At 42.6% G+C, this 18,750-nt stretch overlaps 1 protein-coding gene across 1 annotated transcript in view; it reads right to left on the reverse strand.

Moving 5' to 3' along the window:
- Rab23 (RAS oncogene family member Rab23) overlaps window positions 1-18,750 on the reverse strand; it is a 679,572-nt gene that overhangs the window by 484,007 nt on the left and 176,815 nt on the right. The window contains exon 2 of the mRNA XM_067147072.2: window positions 10,566-10,646. Within this exon, the coding sequence (XP_067003173.1) occupies window positions 10,566-10,598 (33 nt within the window). The 5' untranslated portion in view covers window positions 10,599-10,646. The remainder of the gene's footprint in view (window positions 1-10,565; window positions 10,647-18,750) is intronic.

Genomic DNA, 18,750 nt, shown 5'->3' on the forward strand with positions numbered 1-18,750 from the left:
TATAAACTGCGGCTTTTCACGTTCCTTGGCTAATTGATCGACGTCTATCTGAGTGTGTGTGTTAAGCAGGAGGCGGGCGGCCTCTTTCGTCGGCAACTAGAACATCTACAAGGTAACGGCCACATAACTTTATTCCTTTTTGCTACCTTCGCAGTTTAATCCGAGGGAAAGGTCCGAATCATTAACTATGAAACCTACTTTTCTAAAATGTAAACCTTCTTTCGGTTAATGTAAAAACTTCGTAAACCCTTTAATTGTAAATCGGGGATAGAGAGTGATGTACCCTCTCGAGCACCCCTTCATCTTGGTTTGAGGTGACTACAGAAGGAAAAACAGTTACAAAACGTAATGTGTTAAAGTTCTATACGAGTCACCTCAGTAGTTTGGGAATAGCCCCTGTTTCATCGGCCTAGAGCCCTGTAGGTTTTAACTTTTCATTATCTTGGAGGGCTGTGTACGACTCCATTCCTTTTGTGTTTGGGCCAGTTATTTAACCTGTTCTGTTTTCATGAAGGCCCCGTAGGTGGGGTATTAAATACCCCTGTATTACATTATCTTTCAATTTGTAAGTTGTGCCTTGAGAGGCCAGTGATTGTAAATTGATGTTGCCTCGAGTAGGCTTGGAAAACTGAAAGCCTGTTAGCTCTGTTTCAAAGTTTCGTAACGGTAAAGAGTGCCTCTGGAAGGTCAGATACTGTATTTAAGGAGCAAGTGCTCTGTGAATTAGGGGATTTCTGCCCTGCTTTTCTGTAAATTTGAGCTGGGAGCTCAAGTATTGTAAAGCGAGGGGCTTGAAGCCCAGGACCTGTAGGATTCACTCATTTTGTATTTTCCTTGACTTGTTTCAAGATTGTCAGTGTACCTGATATATTATTTGTTCACTCAGTGAAAGATTGTTAATTTTTAAGTTCTAAAAGAAAAATATAACCTTTTACAATTTTAATTAAATTCTTGATATTGTAGATAGACCCATTCACCCCGGCACCTTCTTTAACCTCTTTCTACTCCACGAGTAACCCCGTAACAGTTAGGTTAGCATGCTGGCCTTTAGTCACAGGGCTCCCGGTTCGATTCCCGGCTGGGTCGGGAATTTTAACCATCACTGGTTAATTTCCCTGGTGCATGCGTCGTCTTCATCACCATTTCATCTTCATCAAATCAGAAGACCTGCACCTGGCGAGCCGAGCATGTCCTCGGACACTCCCGGCACGAAAAAAAGCCATACGCCATTTCATTTCATTACTGATTGAAGAACCGCAAAAGCGCATACTCCGAGTCACCTATTAAAAATAAACATATGATATAGCAAACTGTTACCCGTACAATTTCTGGCTATATATGACAGTTCAGACAGCATATACACAGTTAAGGATTCCAGATATTAAATGTTATCGATATTTTATTAAAACTGATTGAGCTCCAGATAAGCTGATCGTAATTGGATATAGCCTATACAGCCAGTCCTTGTTAAGAATGGTGTGAAAATGTCACTCACAGGGTCAGTTGGTGCGTGCATTTCAGCGGAATTGGCGGACATATGTAAAAGCAACTTGTGGCTCGGTGAAGAAATCAACGGAAAACTACCTCACTCCTCGTTTCCCTTATAGAATGATTCTTCAGTAACGTCTAGGCCATCTATGACAGCTGATGGTCGGATAGCCCACTTGTGTGGAGTAGCACCAAAGTGTCTGCTCAAGACTTAATGTCCCCATCCGACGAACGAATGATCATCCACAGCGCCATATGCCTCACTTCATATGCGAATACCCTGCCAACCAACCATCTGATGGTGGAATGGTAGAAGTGTTTTTTGATAACGGGACTCGAACCGGCAAACCACGATATGCCTTAACGATCGTGGCCACCAGGCGGGATACCCATATTTTGATGTATCTGTAATTTAGGAAGAGTATTCACTTTAAGGGTTCCGGTTATGCAATTTTATCGATCTTCTACATTTTCATTTAAACTGCTTGCACTTCGCGTAATGATTTAGGCTATATTTGTTGTAGCTTATAATAATCTACAGAGATATTATTTCTAATGAATGAATGAATGAATGAATGAATGAATGAATGAATGAATGAATTCTTTATCTGTTTACCTTCTCTACCGCCTCAAGGAGCTTCAGACTGTGGGTCGGGGGATACAATGAGGTGATTAGAGTAATAACGGGAGATCCCAACTGCCATTGAATTTGTGGATGAGAGTAGAACTGTAGACTCCTGTAGCAGACGGATAAACTTTTGACTTGACCGTTAGGGGAGAGTTGCGTCAGTGGATGAAGAACATGCAACGCAACTAACGTACAACTGTCCTAAACAAGTTTGGTTTAAGTTGGGTTGCGTTGCGTTGCACTGGTGGACGAAGGTCCTGACAGGTTGATTTTCGTTCCTTCACTTGGCGATCTAGTTTTTTCTAAGATGATCTATCTTTCTTTCTTTCTTTCTTTCTTTCTTTCTTTCTTTCTTTCTTAATCTTCTTACCCTCCAGGGTTGGTTTTTCCCTCTGACTCAGCAGGGAGTGATCCCATCTCTACCGCCTCAAGGGCAATGTCCTGGAACCTGAGACATTGGGTCAGGGGATACAACTGGGGAGGATGACCAGTACCTCATACAGGCAACTTCACCTGTTATGCTGAACAGGGGCTTTGCGGGGGGATGGGAAAATTGGAAGGGATAGACAAGGAAGAGGGAAGGAAGCGGCCGTGGCCTTAAGTTAGGTACCATCCCGGTATTTGCCTGGAGAGGAAGTGGAAAACCACGGAAAACCACTTCCAGGATGTCTGAGGTGGGAATCGAACCCACCTCTACTCAGTTGACCTCCCGAGGCTGAGTGGACCTCGTTCTAGCCCTCGTACCACTTTTCAAATTTCGTGACAGAGGCGGGAATCAAACCCGGGCCTCCGCGGATGACAGCTAACCATACTAACCACTACACCACAGAGGCGGCTAATGAAGGAATTAATTAATACTCTTCTCTCCCAGTCACGGATAACCACCAACTTCGGGGAGCGTATTTTTTTTTATAGTAAGCTAAAGCAGATTTGAACGTAGTACAAACAAACAAACAAACAAACAAACAAACAAACAAACAAACAAACAAAAAATCCAAAGATATCCCAATTCGTTAAAAGTTAAATAATGTTAGTACCTAGGTACAATCGAAACCGACTTTCAACCTAGGTTGTGGGTTCGGATCCCACTGGTGTCCGGTTGGCCATTTTTGTTCTGTACTTAACATCTCTTCAACACGTATTAAATGTACGTAACACGACCTAATAGGTTGAAAGTCGGTTTCGATTACCATGCGGTCTTGAAAATTCAATATTCATTGTTAGTATATGTTGCATACCCCATATATATTATACATCCTTATCATACGAAACTTATTTTGACCACATATGAGCGAACAAAAATCGCGAACGGACCCAACCACCCCCCCTCCCCAGTCACAGATAACCAACAACCTGGGGGGGGGGGGGAGGGGCTCCGTCTCCCGCAACCATTGCACTCATTTGTAACCAGAAATCGAACATACTTAACTACATACACCCCATTCTGCTTTCTCACGATGTTGAATGACTACCGAGATCACTGCTCTGGAGTACCTGGCAGTAGGTGGCAGCACAATGCACCTAAGATTAAAAACGTATGTTTTGGGGGGTGTCCGGATACTTTTGATCACATAGTGTATGACGATGAAAACAATGTTCTTTCTAACAGTGAAAGAACGACTGAAATTGAGGATAATGTGTTGAAAAAGGTGCTATTTTGTATCATGAGAAAGTTGTGGGGAAAACGCATGAAACCTACAATAAAAACCACACGGAATAGATCATGATCGGGTATGATACAAATTTTGAGAAATTACATCTTGTATGGTCTGGATTTATGATGACATTGATGACATTCGATAGAATTCAACTACTAATGCAATGCATATGGAAGATTTTTTTTCTTCTGAAGTGGAAATAGAGGTTGAGATTAGGAAAATTTTGTGATGTCATTTGTGTGGAGCGTACTCTTATATGGATGTGAATCTTGGACAATCCAAGAACAGGATAGGAAACAGCCTGAAGCATTTGAGATATGGGTCTGGAGGCGAATGCTAAAAGTCAGTTGGACTGAAAAAAGAACCAACGAAAGTATCCTGCGAGAAATACAAGAGAAGAAACAGCTGATGATAACAATACATAGAGGAGCAGCTAAATTCATTGGACACACAGTGCGTCATAATACCTTTCTGGCCAATCTACTAGAAGGAAAGATCTTAGGAAAGAAGAGAAAAGGTCGACCTAGGAAGAAATTCCTTCAAGTATTGATGTAAAACATTGGTTGTAGTTCCTACGTGAGATGAAACGACACGCTGAAGACAGAAGACAATGGTTGAATCGACAAGGCATTGCCTTTAGGCATTGATTGATTGATTGATTGATTGATTGTTTGAGTGGAAATAGCGCCTTTTGAATAGACACTCCTCAACTGGTTGAGGGATTCGCGATATTACACTCCATATACAAAACAAACTTTCTCTCTTTATATTAGTATAGAAATTTGTCAGATGGAGATGTTAAGCTTTGAGCAGACGTCTTTGTGCTGTTCGACAAGCGTAGGCTATGTGACAACCCCGAGTTTCACCCTCTCCCTTCCTACTATCATATTATTCATTCCATCTAATTAACTTCTCTCATGAAGTGGACATCAGGAAGAGCATCCGGTCGTAAAAATTTGCTACGAAGATTCTTCTCACTTCATACCTGACCCGGTAGAGAAATGGGACAAGGGTTAGAGACACCCACATAATGTCACACATAACATGGTCAGTAGCTTGGTGTGTTGTGAACGAAGTAGTCTTTAATTACTCGACTGAAGCACAGTCCTGTAACCTACTTCATCTTATCTGGAAAAGCTGAAGTAAGTGAGGTGAACCAGATATTCCGTAGCAAGAACGATCAGTTCGGTACTGATTTGAAATATGAGGAAGTATTTCTAAAACCTGTCGCGTGCAGTGTTACAGGACACCAATTTGCAAGATGTACAGTCGCTCAAGGAAAGAAATTAACGCATGGCATTTTGTACGTTCCTCACAGGCACACTTTTCTCAGGAACAATTACACCTATAGATATGTTTGTTGTGGGTATCCATAGAATTTGTATATGCACAGGGGGTGAATTATATTTTGATAATAATTAAAATTTAAGTCTAATAATAAATTAAATGCGAATATATAATACGTGTTCAATAATTATGTGTGGCGAACATCTTAGAGTCCGCCTTTGTGGTGTAGTGGTTAGTGTGATTATTCCCCCCCCCCTCGGTGGCCCGGGTTCGATTCCCGGCGCTGCCAAGAAAATTGAGAAGTGGTACGAGGGCTGCAACGGGGTCCACTCAGCCTCGGGAGGTCAACTGAGTAGAGGTGGGTTCGATTCCCACCTCAGCCATTCTGGAAGTGGTTTTCCGTGGTTTCCTCACTTTTCGAGCCTAACTGAAGGCCACGGCCGCTTCCTTCCCTCTTCCTTGTCTATCCCTTCCCATCTTCTCATCGCCCTGCAAGACCCTGTTCAGCATAGCAAGTGAGGCCGCCTGGACGAGGTACTGGTCATCCTCCCCAGTTATATCCCCCGACCCAATGTCTCACTCTCCAGGACACTGCCCTTGAGGCGGTAGAGGTGGGATCCCTCGCAGAGTCCGAGGGAAAAACAAACCCTGGAGGGTAAGCTGATTAAGAAAGAAAGAAAGAAAGAAAGAAAGAAAGAAAGAAAGAAAGAAAGATCATCTTAGAAAAAATTAGATCGCCAAGTGAAGGAACGAAAATTAACCTGTCAGGCCCTTCGACCACCAGTGCAACGCAACGCAACCCAACTTAAACCAAACATATTTAGGACAGTTATACGAGAGTTGCGTTGCAAGTTCCTCATCCACTGACGCAACTCTCCCCTAACGGTCAAGTTAAAAGTTTATCCGTCTGCTACAGGAGTCTACAGTCCTACTCTCATCCACAAATTCAATGGCAGTTGGGATCTCCCGTTATTACTCTAATCACCTCATTTAATAAATTAGCTAGGAACTATCTTATAGATTTGCTTTCTTTCTGATATAAACAACTTCAGAAATTGAAAAATTCTGGTGTGTTTCTTTTGTACAGAGAGGTGATAAATCGTATGGTCGGAAAGTTTATTATCTATAACTGTTGTGATATTTATCGATAGAACCACTAATAAACATAGATATCTGAGACATTTTAGGTCTTCCCCTAAACCACCATAAAACACCAATACTTCTTCTTCTTCTTCTTCATCTCTTTACCCTCCACGGCCGGTTTTTCCCTCGGACTCCGCAAGGGATCCCACCTCTACCACCTCAAGGGCAGTGTCCTGGAGCTTCAGACTCTGGGTTGGGGGATACAACACTCTGGGTCGGGGGATAAAACTGGGGAGAATGACCAGTACCTCGCCCAGGCGGCCTCACCTGCCATGCTGAACAGGGGCCTTGTGGAGAGATGGGACGATTGGAACGGACAGGCAAAGAAGAGGGAAGGAAGCGGCCGTGGTCTTAAGTTAGGTACCATCCCGGCATTTGCCCGGAGAAGAAGTGGGAAACCAAGGACAACCACTTCGAGGGTGACTCAGTTGACCTCCCGAGGCTGAGTGGAGCCCGTTCCAGCCCTCGTACCACTTTTCGAATTTCGTGGCAGAGCCAGAAATCGAACCTGGGCCTCCGGGGGTGGCAGCTAATCACGCTAACCAACACACCACAGGGGCAGACAAAACACCGGTACACAAATACCAATTTTATTGAATTCAGAGCAATGTACAAACAAAACGCTTATTTTATACTATATAGATACGCTATAAAATTAAACACCCAATAGTAGAAGGAAGGGCTGCCTGGCAGAGGCGGTAAAGGCGTGCTCGGTTCGCCTGGAAGGACGTGGGTTCGAATTCCCGTCAGGAACATTTCCATTTCCTGAGGTGCATATGGCCCTGAAATTCATTCAGCCTACACCAAACAGGAGCACCAGGTTAATTCTTGGGGGCAAAGGCGGCCGGGCGTAGAGCTAACCACTCTACCCCATCAAGTGCCGAGGTTAAGGATAGTGGAAGCCTTTACCTTCAACCCCTCCAAGGGCCTTCATGGCCTATACGGAGATGACTTCGCTTTGCTTTTAATAGTAGAAGAATATTAAACACTTGGACTTACAATGTAATGTACTTACTACTCTTTTCAACTTCTTTGGCTACAGCTTCCCATGCCTTTTCCTGAGCGTTCTTGTTCGAGTATTCTGGCAAAACTATAAATAAACAAGGCTGCTTTGCCACTGCTTGAACGAGTTGTATACACAACTCCTGAACACGATCTGGCATAATACAATTGAATTACACGAGTAGTGAAGTACCGGTTAGAAAAATACCAGGAGCGTCCGACTCGAGTCGGACCACGCAACTAACAAGCCATTCGTTTGTTGCGAGTTGGTTGTTTGCGAGTTGAGCGACGAGTGCGTTGCTGTTATTAAGTTTATCCACCTATCAAGAGTTTTGATATAAAAATCTATTCCTCCAATCAAAAATTATGACATACAGTAACTCTTCTGGAACCATCTGCCAGCCCCTGTAAAATGTGTGAGTATTTTGAGCTAAGAGTGAAACTTTGAGTATACAACGAACTAAGGAGATCTCCCTCAAGATGCTGAGGCGGGGACTGGTGTGAGGAGCTATCGAAACAAGGTAAAGGTAGAATCACCATCTAATCATGTGAAAAGTAACTACGTATGATTAAAGGTAAGATTCAAGCGTTCCCCATTAGCATCTAACGGTTAGGTCAACCTACCTTTACTGGCATTTTAATGTTTTCCTTTCTCTTTCCGTTTAATCTTAAAATGTAGGTTTCCTTAGGCTGTCTTAGGACTTATAATTATTCACCCCTAATGGGAATTTTGTAAAATTTAATGACGCACGAGTGTGTACCCTCGTTTCCCTTCGTCTAATTGCTTTTGGGCGACTAGTTTCCTATTTTCCAAATTCTGCGACCTTATTTCGGACTTCAGTTTTGGTTTCCCTAGTCACCAAGTCGAATGGCTTATCCTCTGCGTTATTCCCTGCCTTATGCCTTGTTAGATTTTATTTTAAACTTAAATTATGTAGTGCTGTGAGTGTTTCAGCCTCCATTTTTCGAATTTTGTTCTCTGCCTTTTTAGTGTAGGTACCTTTATAGCACTTTTTTTCTCTTTCTCTTTTCATGGCCGTGAAATGTAGGCTCGACGTCCTGTTAATTTCTGGATCGTTCGATCCTTTATCGTGTATGCGGCTACCCCATAAGATAAGTATAGTGAAGGTATTAACTCATTAAAGCAGAATGCTTTTGTTACTTCAAGTGTCAGTCGTATTAGATATTAAACATTAATGTAACCTCCTGGCCCAATAAAGAGCGCTTGTAAGTTATCATAGTAAATTGAGCTACACTTTGTTCCAGACTACGCCCTCTTTCTCTCAACTGTATTTTCTCTCGGTTATGTACAAGCTAGCCCACCTTTGTAATGTAGCTCAAGTCTACTCTGACTATTTCGAGATGGGAGTTTTTCTCCCCATTGTGTAAATTTTCTGAGGTCATAAGCTTCCCTGTTGTAAGTTTTCCGAGCTTCTAAAAACCTTTGGTGAAATATTCCTCTTGTTAAACTGTTGTCGTCGTTGAATTCTCAAATAATAAGAAAGGGAAGACAATCAAATTTTGAGAAGATAGTGTTAACAAATTTTAAACTTTGCTTCATGCTTTGTCCAGCCATTCACTCCCACACTTCCTTCCCCTCTCTGGACAAAGGAAAACACGATAACAATTCTAATTTTAATAACGTGTCATTCTGATAATGTTTGCACAAAGCAGTTGGGGCTAGACAGGAAAAGTTTCTTAATACGAGGGGGGGATCAAATATAAACGGCATTTATTTTTTATTTAAATACATTTATTGAAAACACAAGGCAATTACAATTTATTTTTCCACACACTTTCCTGCTTTGGAAATGTATTTGTCGCAGCGTATGGGCAGCATTTTTATGCCCTCATCTTAAAAAGAACAGGGTCGTGTCACAACCAGCTGCGTACGAAGTCTTCCACACTCTCGTCATCTTCAAATCGTTGCCCTCCTAGAGCTTCTATAAGCGGTCCGAACAAATGGAAATCGCAGGGCGAAAAGTCCGGGCTGTAAGGAGGATGATCAAGTGTAGTCTAGTGCATTTCCTGTAACTTGGAAATAGAGCTGCAGAATTGGGCCGCGCATTGTCGTGGAGGAGGAAGACCTGTCCAATCGGTTGGTCTCGTCTTTTGCAGCGATATGCAACCCTCGCCCCGTTCAAAAGATCGCAGTAGTAAGCAGCATCGATTGTTCGTCGTTCATGAAAAAAAAAAAAAAAAAAAAAATCAATCAGCAAAATGCCTCGCCGATCGAGAAAAAACGGTTGCAAGAAACTTACCAGCGGACAGTGGAGTCTTGGCTTTCACTGGTGCTGCCTCCCCTTTCCTCCGCCACTCCTTACTGGCTTATTTGGATTCGGGAGTATAGTGGTGGACCTATGTTTCGTCGCAGGTGATGATCCGACTCAAACATGCATCACCTTCTTCCGCAAACCTTGCTGTAAGCCTCTGAGAGACCTCTGAGAGACCTCCAAACATCTCTCAACTTCAGATTTTCAGTCAAAAGGCGAGGGACCCATCTAGAACACACTTTACGGAACTGTAGGTCATTTGTGATGGTTGTTTGAAAGCTCCCATATACAAACATAATTAATCATTTTTATGTATGCATCCTCGGTATCCCTTTTAGGGATCAGTGTTTGATGACACCGGATATAGGCATGCTCTTTCTCTAAGTTGAGCCATTTTTGTATCTTTCCTGGGATCCCTCTCTCCTTTCTTTTTAAAGCAACCCTGAGTTTCGAGTTTCACAAGCCTGCTTCAGTTGCTTTAAAAAGAAAGGAGAGAGGAACCCCAGGAAAAATACAAAAATGACTCAACTTAGAAAAAGAGCATGCCTATATCCGGTGTCACCAAACACTGATCCCTAAAAGAGATACCGTCTTTAACCGCACGAATGTTTTCGTCTGTAATGCTGGTCCGAGGACGGCGATCGTGTTGCTGATTTTCCACACGTTCTCGTCCTTCCTTGAACTTTTTATGCCAGATAAACACACGAGTCCTTGACAACGTTTGATCACCGAACTGTGCAGTCAATCTCTGGCAAATTTCCGCCGCTGTAACTCCTTCACAAGCAAGAAATTTTATAATTATGTGTTGCACAGTGGAGGGGTGAAACTGTTGCTCCGACACCGTGAGCGTTACTGACGGAACGGCGGGAAATATCTAAGAGCACGCTCTCCCCACTCCTAACGGTCCCGCCGAAGCATAGCAGAAGCGCGGAGCCAGTCCTACCAAATGTTGATGTTCAGGAACAAAAATCCCGTTTATATTTGACTGACCTTCGTAGAAAAGTTTCTTAATAATTCGATAAAATGATGATTTTGAAATATATCATACCTCTCTAAACGACTAGCAATTTGTAACTTTCAGCTTACCTTAATGGCGACCTCCAACTCCTCTTCCCTCATGGCGCCGTTAGCAACTGATCTACTGCTTAATCAGTCATCACTTCCGACCTGTAACAAAACAAAAAAGAAATAGTTTAAGTTTTCTTGGTTAAGAATAACTGAAATATTTATAAACTTTGTCATATCTCCAAATTATTTTCTCACTTCGGAACTCAGGGCATGCTTGGCACTTAGCAGACCTCGGGCACAAATCCCTAGAATTAGACCACATTAGCATCAAATTCGGAGAGCAGTGTTTCCAACATCAACTAAAATTCCATACGGGTCTATACATAAAAATAATGCCGTTATGTACTCAAAGTTATTTATATAGAATCTGGCGGATGTTTTGATTCTGTTATGACTGAGGAGAGTCTAGCGACCTAAAGGGCGAAAATGTGTCAAACTGCGGCCGAAAATCTAAGCGCATCACATCTTCACAATACGCTGTACGTACAAAACATAATTCACAACATAATTCACAACATAACTGATCACAGAAAGCATTAGTACTACAATAACGTCAAATAAATTATATCAACCTTCATTACATCACTGTAATCCAGAAGAAAGCGTACAATAATGAAGAGTCACGACCCTGAGTTTCGAGTTTCACGTAAAACTACACGTTTGCTTCAGTTGCTTTAAAAAGAAAGGAGAGAGGGACCCCAGGAAAGATACTAAAATGGCTCAATTTAGAGAAAGAGCAAGCCTATAGCTGGTGTCACCAAACACCGATCCCTAAAAGGGATACCGAGGATGCATCAATAAAAATGATTAAATATGTTTGTATATAATGACAAAGAAATTTCAAAATAAAGAGAAAATATGGACGTTTTTGTTACAAAATCGGTGAAAAATAATGCAAAGAGTATCCGTATTAGTTATATTGTCACCGAGTTCGATAGCTGCAGTCGCTTAAGTGCGGCCAGTATCCAGTGTTCGGGAGAAAGTAGGTTCGAACCCCACTGTCGGCAGCCCTGAAAATGGTTTTCCGTGGTTTCCCATTTTAACACCAGGCAAATGCTGGGGCTGTACCTTAATTAAGGCCACGGACGCTTCCTTCCCACTCCTAGCCCTCTCCTGTCCCATCGTCGCCATAAGACCTATCTGTGTCGGTGCGACGTAAAGCAATTAGCAAAAAAAAGTTATATTGTCATACTTATACTAAAAGTGCATTTAAAACTGTATTGTCTAAACATAAAAACGTTCTGGGCTCGATAAATTCTGTGAAGCATGATGCTAACCCTACTTATACATAGTCCCAGTGAGGATTAACCATACACGATTAAAAATCTCCAATCCGACCGGAAATCGAGCCTATAACCCTCTGAACCGAAGGCTACCATACTGATTATTCAGACAAGGAATCGGACCGGCGTAGGAATAATATATTTAAAACAATAGTCGGCCTAGGATACATCTTAAGTTTTATGAATAATGTGCTTTATTGAATCTCCATTATTGCTACTTTCATAGAGTCAGTGTAAGGCTCAGTGATTTTCATAAGTAACTATTCAACTGGTATTGCTCAGACCTGTCATATTTTCATAAAGCCATATGTGTGTGTAGGTTTGGATGATCATGACAAAGAGAGGGTGTGTTTTCACTAAATATACACGAGTGATGACAGGTGGCTGATGTTGGAGGAAAGAATTAATGTCCTTTTTTTCATATTTTATTAGTACGCATCTGGTTGTGCAGTGATTTATTAGATCAAATACCTCTGAATATTATTTATGAATGAATTTAACTTATTACTGAAGATACTAAAATAAATAAGTCGGCTTCGTTCAGCGGTGGTCACTTCTTATGTGTTGAATGTAGCTTTTAGGAAAGTAACTGGACGGAAATCTCTGAAGTGCAGGTTTGACTTCGCCTCAAAGGGAAGTAGCTGCGTCATTACATGCTGAAATTCTGAGAGAAGCCATGACGTCACGCAGGAATATAAACAAGCTATAGATAATTCCATGTTAGAAAGCAGTTCTGCTCTTATGGACCTACAAGGAGAGAACAACCTCCCCCCCCCCCCCCTTCTCAGACACCCATAATTCCCCTTGATTAAGGAATGTTATAATGTAATTTATATTGTATTATGGAAGAAAAAAAGGTTAAGCTTATTTTTGCTCTGAGTTATTAAAATAAATGCTAAATATTCTCTGTTTAATAAACAGATTCGCAGGGAGAAAGCACAATGGCGGGAATAGCCATCGCTTTGTTGCCTTCCTCCATTTCCCTATTGAGTGCTCTGGTACCTGTAACACGTAATTCGTTACGCTGTGAATGGCCGGCAGCTTATTACTGTTGAAAAGAAGTCATCTCTTCATTCGTATTTGTTTCAAAATTCTCGTACAGTACAGCAGTTGTTACTGAAGATGTTGATGCTGTGGTGTGCAGCGATACATTACGTCATGCTTTATACTGATACAGAAACTCACTATCTTTATCTGTGCTTGGTTTTGTTATTTAGCTGTTATTTCTTAAGCGAATTTTATTCTTATCACTTTTTTTCACTAGCGCATTTTAATTTTACCATTATTTTTTATGAGGAGATTCGACGGCACAGTAGTACCCGACGTTGCCTGGGCAAAAATTATTAAATGCAATTATCTGTTGTCTATTTTCTCCCCCAGTTTGCCTTGAACTTCAATACTGAGGTATTGTATGGGCAACAGTTTACCCTTGTTGCTGTAAAAACCTAAATGAGCCCCTATCTACAACCCATGTACCCTAGATAATATTTAAAAAATCGTCTAAGTTTCTTCTTCATTTTATTTTGAACTTAATTACAGAGTTTCACAAATTTATGTGGCGCTATTTTCCCGTACTGCTGTGAAAACCAAAATGAGCCCCGTCTAAAAAAACCCGAACCCGTGAGCTCCGAAAAATAATTTTCAGCTTAATTCCTTCCTTTTATCTTGAAATTAAATGCTGAGTTTCACCAATAGATGTGCCTTTGTTTTCACGTGTTGAGCAGAGCCGTCCGATATTGCTATCTTGTTGTCATGAGAGCAATATTTCTTTCTTAGCATGGAATGACTTTTCGGTGCTCATGTGTAGCAATACATCACATGTGCTACCAGATTCACAGCCTTGCTCCCCCTACTCAAATATATCGCTCCTCATGGAGGCGGCAAAATTACTGGATCCTCACAAATTTGAGGAGCACTGGGCGAGTTGGCGGTGCGGTTAGGAGCGTGCAGCTATGAGCTTGAATCCGGAAGATAGTGGGTTCGAACCCCACTGTCACCAGACCTGAAGATGGATTTCACTGGTTTCCCATTTTCACACCAGGCGAATACTGGGGCTATATCTTAATTAAGGCCACAGCCGCTTCCTTCCCACTCCTAGTCCTTTACCATTCCATCGTCACCGTGAGACGTGACGTAAAGCAAATTCTTAAATAAATTTGAGGATTATTGAAGTAATTTTCCTAAGAGAGACCTTAATGTTGCTAGCCAAGCTTACGGTATGCTGGATAACCGTAGACTGAAGACGGAGCTTTCAGTTTTATATCAAAGACAAAACTTCATGAACACTTACGAAGCTGTACCACGTCTTCGGTTCATCCTGACCAGTAACTTGTAAGGCACGTTGAGAACATTAGTCACAGCACCCATTAGAATTGCTGAACTGGAAAGATGTTCTTTTCTCAACAGAATCAAGACTTTTTTTCGAAACACCATATCACAACAATGGCTTAATGCCCCTCCTATTTCTCAATTGAGACGGATGCGGTTGCCAACATGGAGGGGTTCAACTCTACAAGTCGTCGTCAAGTTCTGTGGTAGAAAACCGCGCCGTACGGACTTCATTCTTTGTCAATACATACTTTTGCAGATTTATTTATTGTTTGTTCAGTTCCTTACTTGACATCTGTAACAAGAATAATTTTAGCACGAGCTGTCATTATTAGTTTATTCGTAACTTCCAAGCCTCCTTTTGCACGGCAGTTCAAACACTAGTTAATAGGGGACGAAGACGTACTTGACAGCTTGCTCAGGAGGGACGAAGACGTGCAGCAGCAAGTCAAATTCAACAAGATCGAAAGAGCCCAGTACTGCCAAATATATTAGAACAACGGATCCACCGCAATAACTACGCAGAAGAGGATACAAGTACGATCAAATCTCCATTGCCAGATTCAGGTGTGAGAATGGAGCTCTGGTCAACAGCCACTGCGCTACAGTAGATAAAAAGAAAGGTAGAATCTGCGGAGAAAGTGAAGATTTTTTTTTTTTTTTGCTATTTGCTTTACGTCGCACCGACACACATGTTTTATGGCGACGATAGGACAGCAAAGGGCTAGGACTGGGAAGAAAGCGGCCGTGGCCTTAATTAAGGTACAGCCCCAGCGTTTGCCTGGTGTGAAAATGGGAAACCACGGAAAACCATTTTCAGGGCTGCCGACAGTGGGGTTCTAACCTACTATCACCCGAATACTGGATACTGGCCGCACTTAAGCGACTGCAGCTATCGAGCTCGGTGAAAGAGAAAGAGAGACAGGAGGGGGGAGGGGAGAGAAATGAGGATGCCACAAATCTTAAGGGGGGAGGGGGAGGGGAAACTGCATAAATTATTCCATTTTTGTACATACAGTGTAAGCATCGCGTTTTAGTTAAAGATAGTAAGTGCCGGATTCGATTCAGTGTATGCTCTGTTTACACTGGAATATTTTCAGTGCCGAAAGGCAAGAAATAAAACTACTACTACCACCACCACCACCACCACCACATGCCTTTGCTGGCAAGACCAAGTGTTTACAGTGCACTCTGTCTTTTGGTAAGGGCTAGAGCAATATTATTACTTTCATTGATCTGTCTCACCTTTATCCTTGGCTTTGACAATATGAAAGTAACTGAGGTATGAGCGATGCTAGTAATGCCATCCCTTATGCTGCCAGCCCAGCTACGAAAGGTGTGAAAATGTTGCTCATAGGGTCGGTTCGTGCATGCATTTCAGTGGACTTGGCAGACTGATATGTAATAGCAACTTCTGGCTCGGTGAGGAAAGCAACGGGAAACTACCTCACTCATTTCCCTAATATGCCTCTTCAGTGATACCTAGGCCATCTATGACAACTGTTGAGGATCCAACCAGCCTTCGGGCTGAGGACTAAACATACATACATACATACATACATACATACATACATACATACATACATACATACATACATACATACATACATACATACATACATACATACATACATACACCACTACCACTTAGGAAACTGACCCTCAACGGGTTTGCCATAAGACGCAGTATTTGGAATACGAGTGGTTCCTTAAGGAGAGTACGTATTCCCTACACCACTAATGTTAAATGTGCATAACGACGGTGTGCTAGCAATACGTCGTAAGTAGTATAATTGGACAGTTCTGCCGCACCTCCGCCGCCGCACGCCTCCGCCCGCCTCCTCCTCCGCCGCCGCCGCCCGCGGGAAATTTGAATTTTGGCGGGAAATTTGAATTTTGGCGCGAGATTTGAATTTGCAAACAAAGCCACGTGCTTTTTGACAGCTGTCATCGACAACAACGCATCGCTAACCTCACTGCTGCCATCTTGACGGGCCTAAACCTCACTAGTGCCAACTTAACCCAACTAGCGTGAGGTAAACAAAGCCACGTGTTTTTTGACAGCCACGTGCTTTTTGACAGACAACAACGCATCGCTAACCTCAGTACTGCCATCTTGACGGGCCTAAACCTCAGTAGTGCCAACTTAACCTAACAAGCGCGAGGTAAACAAAGCCACGTGCTTTTTGACAGCCACGTGCTTTTTTGACAGCTGTCATCCGCCATCTTTAAACTACAGAGCACCGTGCTGCCCTCTTTCGTCACCTGTCATCGGCAGTGCTGCCATCTTGACGGGCCTAAACCTTAGTGCTACCAACTTAACCTCACTAGCTCGAGATAAACAAATCCGCGTGCTTTTTTGATAGCTGTCATCCGCCATCTTTAATCTATAGAGCACAGTGCTGCCCTCTTTAGCTACTTACCTTTGAAATGTGGTGGCGGATAATTTGAAAAATGCTTTTCGACAAGCAGCCATCTTTAATCCAGATAGAACAGTGCTGCCCTCTATGTGGTGGCGGCAAATTCCACGTGCTCTTGTTTGAAAACAAACTCACGTGCTTTTTTGACAGCTGTCATCTGCCATCTTTGAGCACAGTGCTGCCCTCTTTAGTTTGAAATGTGGTGGTGGTAAATTCCACGTGCTCTTGTTTGGAAACAAAGCCACGTGCAGCTGTCATCCGCCATCTTTAATCAACAGAGCACTGTGCTACTATCATGCGGGCAATTTCATCACCTGTCATCCGCCATCTTTAATCCACAGAACACCGTGCTGCCCTCTTTATGGCTACTACCTTAAGCACGTAGTAGCGGGCAATTTGAAAAGTTCTGTTAGCTATCATCCGCCATCTTTAATCAAGAGAGCACCGTGCTGCTCTCTTTAGCTAGATACCTTTGAAATGTGGTGGCGGCAAATTGAAAAATTCCACGTGCTCTTGTTTGGAAACAAACTCACGTGCTTTTTCGACAGCTACCATCCGCCATCTTTAATCAACAGAGCATAGTGCTGCCCTCTTTAGTTTGAAATGTGATGGCGGCAAATTCTACGTGCTCTTGTTTGGTAAACATAGCCACGTGCTTTTTTGACAGCTGTCATCCGCCATCTTTAATACAGAGAGCACCGTGCTGCCCTCTTTATCGTAGTAGATGTAAATTCGTCACAGCTGTCATCCGCAGTGCTACCATCTTAACGGGCTTAAACCTTAGTGCTACCAACTTAACCTTACTAGCGCGAGATAAACAAATCCACGTGCTTTTTGACAGCTGTCATCCACCATCTTTAATCTATAGAGCACAGTGGTGCCCTCTTTAGCTACTTACCTTTGAAATGTGGTGGCGGATAATTTGAAAAATGCTTTTTGATAGCAGCCATCTTTGAGCACCGTGCTACCCTCTTTTGTGGTGGCAGGCAATTCCACGTGACAGCAGCCATCTTTAATCATGAGAGCACCGTGCTGCCCTCTATGTGGTGGCGGCAAATTCTACATGCTCTTGTTTGGAAACAAACTCACGTGCTTTTTTCTGACAGCTGTCATCCGCCATCTTGCATCACAAACCTCAGTGCTGCGCTCTTTAGCTAGATACCTTTGAAATGTGGTGGCGGCAATTTGAAAAAAATCTATGTGCTCTTGTTTAGTAAACAAAGCCACGTGCTTTTTATGACAGCTATCATCCACCATCTTTAATCAATAGAGCACGGTGCTGCTATCATGCAGGCAATTTCATCACCTGTCATCCGCCATCTTTTAATGAACAGAGCACCGTGCTGCTCTCTGTAGTAGCGGGCAATTTGAAAAGTTCTGTTAGCTGTCATCCGCCATCTTTAATCAAGAGAGCACCGTGCTGCCATCTATGTGGTGGCGGCAAATTCTACGTGCTACGCGCAGCTGTCATCCACCATCTTACATCGCAAACCTCAGTGCTACACTCTATGTGGTGGCGGATAATTTAAAAAGAAAAATTCTACATCAGTCCTCTCTCGACGCTAACTGCACAAGATGGTGACTATACATGACTCCTTAAAGGTGCTTATGCAAGATGATCGCTATACATAGACGCCCTTGGGATGCTTGCGCAAGATGGCGGTTATACAAGGCTCCTTATGAGGGATGCTTGCGCGAGATGGTGGTTGCTCTTATGAGGCGGCTTAAGGATCCATGACTAGAGACGCCCTAAGGATGCTTGCGCAAGATGGCGGATGCAAGATGGCGGCTATACATAGCTCCTTATGAGACAGCCAGTACTCGATACAACATGTGATCAGAACATTGATTGATGTGTTCAGAACACTGTACTCGATACAACATGTGATCAGAACATTGTGTGGTGTGTTCAGAACACTACATAAGTAGAATCGAACGCTGTATTAGGGGATACCGTTGTTTAGATTGAAACATAACAAGACTAGAATTGAACACTGCACATTGATTGATTGATTGATTGATGTGTTCAGAACACACAATAAGTAGAATCGAACACTGTACTCGATGTCGTTTACTTCAACATGTGATTAAAACATTGTCTGGTGTGTTCAGAACACTACATAAGTAGAATCGAACGCTGTACAACATGTTAGGGGATACCTTTGTTCTAAG

The sequence above is a fragment of the Anabrus simplex genome, chromosome 5, assembly GCF_040414725.1.
Source record: "Anabrus simplex isolate iqAnaSimp1 chromosome 5, ASM4041472v1, whole genome shotgun sequence".
Taxonomy (NCBI): domain Eukaryota; kingdom Metazoa; phylum Arthropoda; class Insecta; order Orthoptera; family Tettigoniidae; genus Anabrus; species Anabrus simplex.